The sequence below is a fragment of the Brachyistius frenatus genome, unplaced genomic scaffold, assembly GCF_029030835.1.
Source record: "Brachyistius frenatus isolate BFR_SWC_R1_liver_20210118 unplaced genomic scaffold, ASM2903083v1 Contig_214, whole genome shotgun sequence".
Classification (NCBI taxonomy): domain Eukaryota; kingdom Metazoa; phylum Chordata; class Actinopteri; family Embiotocidae; genus Brachyistius; species Brachyistius frenatus.
In genome coordinates this window covers 265,001-272,500 of record NW_027210813.1, presented here as the reverse complement: position 1 = coordinate 272,500, position 7,500 = coordinate 265,001, and the positions used below count along the sequence as shown (strand labels likewise).

General features: G+C 43.4%; 2 protein-coding genes across 6 annotated transcripts in view; both read right to left on the bottom strand.

Moving 5' to 3' along the window:
- Nucleotides 1–221, bottom strand: part of kiaa0513 (KIAA0513 ortholog) — a 21,391-nt gene extending 21,170 nt beyond the window's left edge. For 3 of the 5 annotated variants that reach the window (XM_069719395.1, XM_069719400.1, XM_069719399.1), the window contains exon 1: nucleotides 144–221. The gene's annotated coding sequence lies outside the window, so the exon portion shown is untranslated. Of the gene's footprint in view, nucleotides 1–139 lie in introns of all 5 variants that reach the window. The other 2 variants (XM_069719397.1, XM_069719396.1) reach the window with 2 other exon arrangements.
- A 1,349-nt stretch (nucleotides 222–1,570) lies between these two features.
- Nucleotides 1,571–7,500, bottom strand: part of ces3 (carboxylesterase 3) — an 11,622-nt gene continuing 5,692 nt past the window's right edge. Inside the window, 9 exon segments of the mRNA XM_069719436.1 lie at nucleotides 1,571–1,931; nucleotides 3,242–3,314; nucleotides 3,451–3,600; nucleotides 3,832–3,973; nucleotides 4,315–4,395; nucleotides 4,522–4,662; nucleotides 5,068–5,166; nucleotides 7,189–7,293; nucleotides 7,455–7,500. The exon segment at nucleotides 7,455–7,500 is cut by the window's right edge and continues 108 nt beyond it. Of these exon segments, the coding sequence (XP_069575537.1) occupies nucleotides 1,754–1,931; nucleotides 3,242–3,314; nucleotides 3,451–3,600; nucleotides 3,832–3,973; nucleotides 4,315–4,395; nucleotides 4,522–4,662; nucleotides 5,068–5,166; nucleotides 7,189–7,293; nucleotides 7,455–7,500 (1,015 nt within the window). The 3' untranslated portion in view covers nucleotides 1,571–1,753.

The window sequence follows — 7,500 nt, the reverse complement described above, 5'->3', positions numbered from 1 at the left end:
AGAAAACGAGCCGCGAAAAACCAGAAGAGCCGCAGAGGAGCGGCTCGAGCCGGCGGGAACCCGATGGAAACATGGCGGTGAAAGTCATCAGAGGGATAAATGTGGGGTGTGAGAGGAGGTGTCTGAAGGAGCAGCTTACATACAGGAGACGTCGCGGCGGCCGGAGGACGCGCGGCTCCGCTCTGCTGCTGCGTCGACGCTTTCTGCTCCGCACCGTCTTCATGCTAGTACGCACGCGCGAGCAGAGGCGAACGCGACGAGCGGGGAACCCAATGACGCCACCGAGCATCGCAGCCAATCAGCGTTGCAGCTCGTCAGCACAAACATGACCGGATATCACCTTCACAATAAAAGCATGATGATTACATTAACTTTACTCAGACCTCGAGTAAAAGCAATTTAAGCAAAATTATGTTCTGGAGGAGGATTTAATTAACGTGAATATTTGTCATAAAATTAAGTTGTCTTAGAAGGCTGGAATTTATCATTCCTTAAACAAAACAGCAAGTTTCGAGATCAGAGTTGGCTTATTTGGATTCTCATCAAATATCAAAGAGATATAATCAGATGTCATGGTCTCTATCAACCACAGACATGAGACCATTGTGAGGTCCATTTCAGGACACGTAGTTCAGTCATTCTGAGCCTCTTCAGAGTCGTTTTGAGCCTTTTCACTGTGGTTTTTGCATCTTTTGTGGTCATTTAGAGTGTCTTGGTAGCTGTTTTTCATCTTTTGTGGTTGTCTTGCATCTCTTCATAGTCACTTTAAGTCTTTTTGTATTTTCTGTGTATCTATGCGGTCATTTTATGTCTCATAATGGCCATTTTGAGTCTCCGCGTGGTCATTTTGCGTCATTTTGGGGTTGTTTTATGTTTTATTTTACTTGTTAAAGTTGTTTGATTGACCTCCAATCAATAAATATCACCAATCATTTTGAACTGTGCCTTTTTGCACAGTTGGCCCCTCAGCGTACATTAATCAGCGCTGCTGCATAATAAATGTTTTATTTTGTTAAACTGCTCTGGCCGGAAATGTGCCTCTCCCTCATGTACAATAACATAACTAAATGTAGTGCGAGTCCAGATACACAAATAAACATATTTCTGAGCTCTAAAGCTGCAACAATTAGTCGCTAAATCCAACTGTCACATAACAGAAAATTAAACAGCAACTATTTTGATACCAAAATATAAATTTTTATTCATTTCTGAGCAGAAATGACAACAAATTATGGGTTCCAGCGTCTTAAATGTGAATATTTTTCTTTTCCTTGTCATTTGGATTTGGACGGATGGACAGATGACACTGGACATTTGAAGATGCCACAGTGGGATGAGGTACATTTTAAATGTTATATTATGCTATCTTTGGACATAGCAATTAATCTACAAATAAAGAGAATAATCAGCCGAAAGATTTACAATATTAGTTAGCTGCTGCCGTACTCGGCACATGATGATGTTTTATTATATTTCTATTTTTAACTCTCACTCTCAGCTATGATTTTTATTTGCTCTCTAATATCCTTTTAAAGTGAATCTAAAATCGACGTCATCAAGACACAGTCTGTTTTCTTTCAAATGAAGAGATTCCCTTTAATTACAGATATGTTACAAAATACATGGAATTAAAAGAAGCCAGTAAACAGAGAAAAGGATGGAGGCAGTATTTAAATCCTGTGAGTTAGTTCTAGTGACGAGGCTAAAAAAAACTCTCAAACTTGGGTCCAACACGAACACCAACATGACGGCTTCAGTTTCCAGCTGCTGCTGCCAACTGCTGCAGCCTCTGAGGCAGCGTGACGGCGGCGAAGTGGACCCGGTCCTCCTTCAGCTTCTGTTTCACGGTCTGGGTCAGGTCCAGCTCCAGGTACTGCTGCTTCTGCCGGTTGTACTGAGGCCAGCTGACCAGACCGGTTCTGTTCGGAGAGCTGGAGACGTGTTTCCACTGATTTAATACATTTCTTTGTCTCTGTGTGCATGCAGCTTCCTACTTTGTAAAGGAAATGATAAAGAACACTCTAGATTTTCCTAATTTGTTTGAGTTTGTCTTTTATTTGACTGTTTCCTGTGAATATTTCCTGCAGCAACGATCTATTTTAGATGTACTGTATCTATTTATTCGTCCACGCTCTTGCATCTTGCTCTGCCGACCTTTTATCTGCTTGTAAAAATATAAACGAGAAAGCAAATCGTGTCGTTGCTTATCATCTAATAAGAGATATTTTAAAACTGCATTTTTAGAGAAGTAAACTGTGACACATCCAGCAGACATGCCGCAACAGCAGCGTTCAGCTGAAGTCCTGGTTCTGGTTCTGACTCGGTTTTAGTCTCTTTAGCTCCTACACGTGTCAGTTTGGACTTTTGTTTTCTGTTTTGTTGTCTTTCGGGTTTCCTGTTTTGCTTTGTCAGCTTTAGTTGGTCTGAAGCCACGTTCTGAATCTCACACGTTTTCTTTCTACTTTCAGTATGTACTGCAGCTACCTTACAAAATGTGCATACAACTGTGACTACTTCATCATAAAAATACACCTCGACCTTTGACCTTCTTGGTCAAATCCATCGCAACCCATAGTGCGGCATTTTAAGCAAAAATAAAAATGATGCGTTTCGGAATGAGTACGCTTGGTTTTTCCTGTTCTGGCCACTGACAGCAGGTCTGTGTCCTGTTTCCTTTTCAAATCCTTCACCACTTGTGTCTGTCTTGTTTCACTTCCTGTCCTTTGTTTTGACAGTGGCTCCGCCCTGATTAGTTTCAGCTGTCCCTCATTGTCCTCCCCTCCCTGCTGTATTCTCTGAGCTCTCCTTCCCTCTTGGACAGCTCGTTCAGTCTTTCTGTTGTGTTCCTGTTGGATCTTTGTGCTTCAGTGTCTCAGTGTAGTTTTCTTTTGGATCCCCCCCCCCTCCAGACTCGGTGTTTTTTGGATGACATGTATCATGTTTTATTCTGTAGATGGGACTGATTTTGGTAATTAAAGCTTTTTAGTTCTCATGAAACCCGCTGTTGTTTTGCGTTTGGGTCCTTAATTCTCCACTGTGGTCAGCAGCTAGCTGCTAACTGTGTGATACGTGGTGTTTGGTGGGCGTGGAGAGGACCGATGAAGCTATGAAAACAAAACAACGCGCTGAAAGATGCTAAAAAAGCTCTGTGAGTGATCCCTGTAATATTCCTTCAGTCTGCTTTTATGTTGTAAATATCGGTGCAGCTTTAATGATTTTATTATTTGCAGTTCTTTCTCACCCATTACGGGCAAAATTAGCCCAGTAGGTCATCATGGTCCGACAGAGTCGCTCATCCTCTTCGGTGATGTTTCCTGAAGGCGGGACAGGACGACTTTAATCACAAACCCAAACAATGACAGTTTAAACGGCAACTTTAACTGACTCCATCAGCCACGAGAGGTCCTAAACTTTATATAGTGAACATCAGAGGAAGAATAATACACCCACCGATGATTCTGACAGGTCCGTCCCAGAAACATCCCCCGAACATCAAGCCGACCTCGTCTGCGTGATCCGCCTTCACAAAGCTCGGTCTGCTGTGTTTGTGGATCTCAGCACGGTACACAAACTTGTACAAGTAGACCGGAACGCCCACGTCTGAAACGCCACAGAGAGAGGACACGGGAGATGAAGGTCAAAGGTCATTAGGAATTAGCTCCCTCAGCGCTCACTACAGGCCGACGCTTCAACTCTTTAAGGCGCTGCCGTCCTGAAAGCGGTCTGAAATGAGATTAGAGGATCTATAATCTGCTGCAGCATTGACAGGATGTGTTTCATCCATCGGTCCTCGTTCTGCTTGTTCTCCGAGATGTGAAGATGCTCTCTGACCTGAGTGGTATCCGGCCACCTTCACCACCGGCAGCGTCATCAGCAGGTCTCCCATGATTTCAGTGAACCCATCTCTGATCGCCTCTGGAGTTTTGGCATCTTTCAGGTATTCGTCCAGGATGAGGCTGTTGGCAGAGTTCACCTGGAGGAAACATCAAATCCGCTTCTCATCAGGTCCTGACCGACTGTCTGAGCATGTTAGCTTTGCTACCATCTCAAATTGAAACTGTTCTCTGATCAGCTTGCTCGCTGCTATCTACTGTAAAAATGAATAAATAAAATGATTATTATCTTTTGAGGCTGCATTAAACTAAACCTGTTACTGATAAACAGTTTAGGTGTTCCTCAAGGAAGTATTCGAGGTCCCCTTGTAGTTTACATGGCAATAATAAAAACAAAAACTGGTAAGTCTGATAAGATCCAAATTAATTAAAATCCTTCAGTTATTAATTAAATAAAGCATGAAGCCGTCACGGTGCTCACCCCCGTAGGATTGAACATGTTGGCCACCGCCAGCACCGTCTCCCGGTTCATCCCGTTCTCCCAGCCGGGCGGAGCGAAGCTCTGCCAGACACAAAGATGCAAAATTATACCACATAAAGAAGCATCTGAACGTTGACTGACACCTGCTGACAGAAGGAGTCATGACATGCTCACTGACAGTAATCATGTGTGAATAATGAGTGTGACCTGAGGCAGGATCCAACCGAACTCATGGTTGGTGATTCCCAACATCACCGGGACCTTCATCACTTCCTTCCTCTGGAGCAGCGCCTCAGCTGTGTCGGTCAGAAACTCTCCGTCCACCACACCTCCGAGGAAGATCTTCATCTGGAAACACACACAGGGAAAACACACACAGGGAAAACACACACAGGGAAAACACACACAGGAGCACCTGAGTGAACGTGAACACCACGTGAGGCCTGTGGACGTTCACAGGCTGCCCTCTAGTGGCCGTTATGAGGTTTCTGATCTGGGATGAATGAGCCTGGATATCATTTATTTTCCCTTTGGGAGGATGTTTATATTAGTTTTTGCTGCTCTGTCAGATGCAAGAATTATCATCAGCACTGTAAAATAATGGGTTTTATTTTAAATATAGGAGGTTTCTTTAAATAACTAAGAAATCTACAACATCCAAATTTTATTTTATGTCTAAGGTTCTTCTATTTGAACACAAACACTTCTGAAAACATAAAATAAACTGTACACGTAGCTAAAATCCTAATCTACCTTTTTGGTTGCAGCCACTAACTGGTCTTTACTTCCTCTGAAACATGCCACCAATTCTTCTGAGCTGCTGCTGTCGCATCCAGAAATGTTGGCGACAAGCTGGGGATGAGAAAAAAAGACCAAAATGCTCGAGTTTAGACCAAAACCTGCCTGTAACACTTCAATTTTCCACATAAAATTATTATACCATCAACTGTTTAATATTAAATGGAAAAAACAGCATGAAAACTTCCCAAAAAAGAAGAACGTTTCTTAGCGTAGCCTGCAGCTAAAGCTAATTTTACAACATTTTTGTGTTTCCTGGTTAATAAAACCACTTGTGCTACTACAAAATATTTAAAATGAGCTCTTTAAACCACATAAATAAGATATTATCTAAATATTAATGCCTAATAATTCTGATAAGCTAACCCTGCTAATTGCTAACTAGCGCAGGACACTGACATTATACACTCTGACTCTGGTGATAAACATGTTTTATGTGGTTAAACTAATATTAAATCACACAATCAAAACATATTCAACTAAAAATAAATCACATAAACTAGATAATTAATTGAAATGTACAATTGAACACATTTCCTTGGTCGATACTTTGATTGTCCAAACAAAGAGCGTTAGCATGTTTTATTTCATTAGTTATAAAATAAAGTTTTTTTTAACTTATTTATATTATAAATATTAGATGGTATAAATCTTTGTCACAGTTCATTCAATAGCCTCAAAAATTAAAACACTGTTTATTGAATTGATCAGGTTCTTGGTACCAAACGGTTCTGAGAACTCAGAACGACTCAGCTAGAAACTCTTATTGTAGTTTACTGGTTTTATTCTGGTGAACATGTGCATCCTGCTGTAAAAATGAATGAATCAAATTATTATTATCTTTAACAATTAAACCTGCTTATTGAGGCCTGTATATGTTAATAAAGACAGTCTGGTTTTTTTTGCTCGGCATCTGTTGAATGTGTGAAATGTTCGCTAACAGGTTTTCCATCACAGCGACATCATTGATGTGTTTCATCTTAATTCAATTGATTAATTCAATGTCCACAAAGAGGAAATAAAATCCTGTCATGGAGCTTCAAGTAGCATCAGTTTACCTGCAGCTCTCTGTGTGGCCAGCAGGGGGCGCTTTAGCCTCAGTAAGCTTCTCTTTCTTTCTGCTGTGTTCATGGGTTGAAGCTCACATGACGGTTGTATTGCAGTCCGGTAGATGAAGCTTGATGTTTGAAGCGTCATCAGATTCATTTCCGTGCAGGTGTGTGTTCACAGTTTGTTTCTTCTCCTGAGTTTCATGTTTCTGTGTTTGGGTACCTGAGCGTGTACCTGAGGGTGTTCGGTGGTGTTCGTACCTGATGGTGTTCGTACCTGAGGGTGTTCGGTGGTGTTCGTACCTGATGGTGTTCGGTGGTGTTCGTACCTGAGGGTGTTCGGTGGTGTTCGTACCTGAGGGTGTTCGGTGGTGTTCGTACCTGAGGGTGTTCGGTGGTGTTCGTACCTGATGGTGTTCGGTGGTGTTCGTACCTGATGGTGTTCGGTGGTGTTCGTACCTGAGGGTGTTCGGTGGTGTTCGTACCTGAGGGTGTTCGGTGGTGTTCGTACCTGAGGGTGTTCGGTGGTGTTCGTACCTGAGGGTGTTCGGTGGTGTTCGTACCTGAGGGTGTTCGGTGGTGTTCGTACCTGAGGGTGTTCGGTGGTGTTCGTACCTGAGGGTGTTCGGTGGTGTTCGTACCTGAGGGTGTTCGGTGGTGTTCGTACCTGAGGGTGTTCGGTGGTGTTCGTACCTGAGGGTGTTCGGTGGTGTTCGTACCTGATGGTGTTCGGTGGTGTTCGTACCTGATGGTGTTCGGTGGTGTTCGTACCTGAGGGTGTTCGGTGGTGTTCGTACCTGAGGGTGTTCGGTGGTGTTCGTACCTGAGGGTGTTCGGTGGTGTTCGTACCTGATGGTGTTCGTACCTGATGGTGTTCGGTGGTGTTCGTACCTGAGGGTGTTCGGTGGTGTTCGTACCTGAGGGTGTTCGGTGGTGTTCGTACCTGATGGTGTTCGTACCTGATGGTGTTCGGTGGTGTTCGTACCTGATGGTGTTCGTACCTGAGGGTGTTCGGTGGTGTTCGTACCTGAGCGTGAGCCAGAGGATAGCGGGTTGTGTACGTCCCAAGTGTTGCTACTCCACTCTGGAAAATGGCCCTCTGAAAGAGTCCTTTGGCTTGTGGAGACAGAGTCTGCTCAGAGGACAACACATGTATGTAACATGATCACTGACACACTCAGACGTTCGGTTACAGACATTATGAGAGTCACATTTGAGCCTGAACATGTCAGAAACAGTGATGGATCATAATGAGCACATGCTGGCTGGTTGCAGATGTTTGATGACTGGTACCAGGATGGAGGCGCTGATTCCTCCTGCAGACTCTCCAGCGACGGTG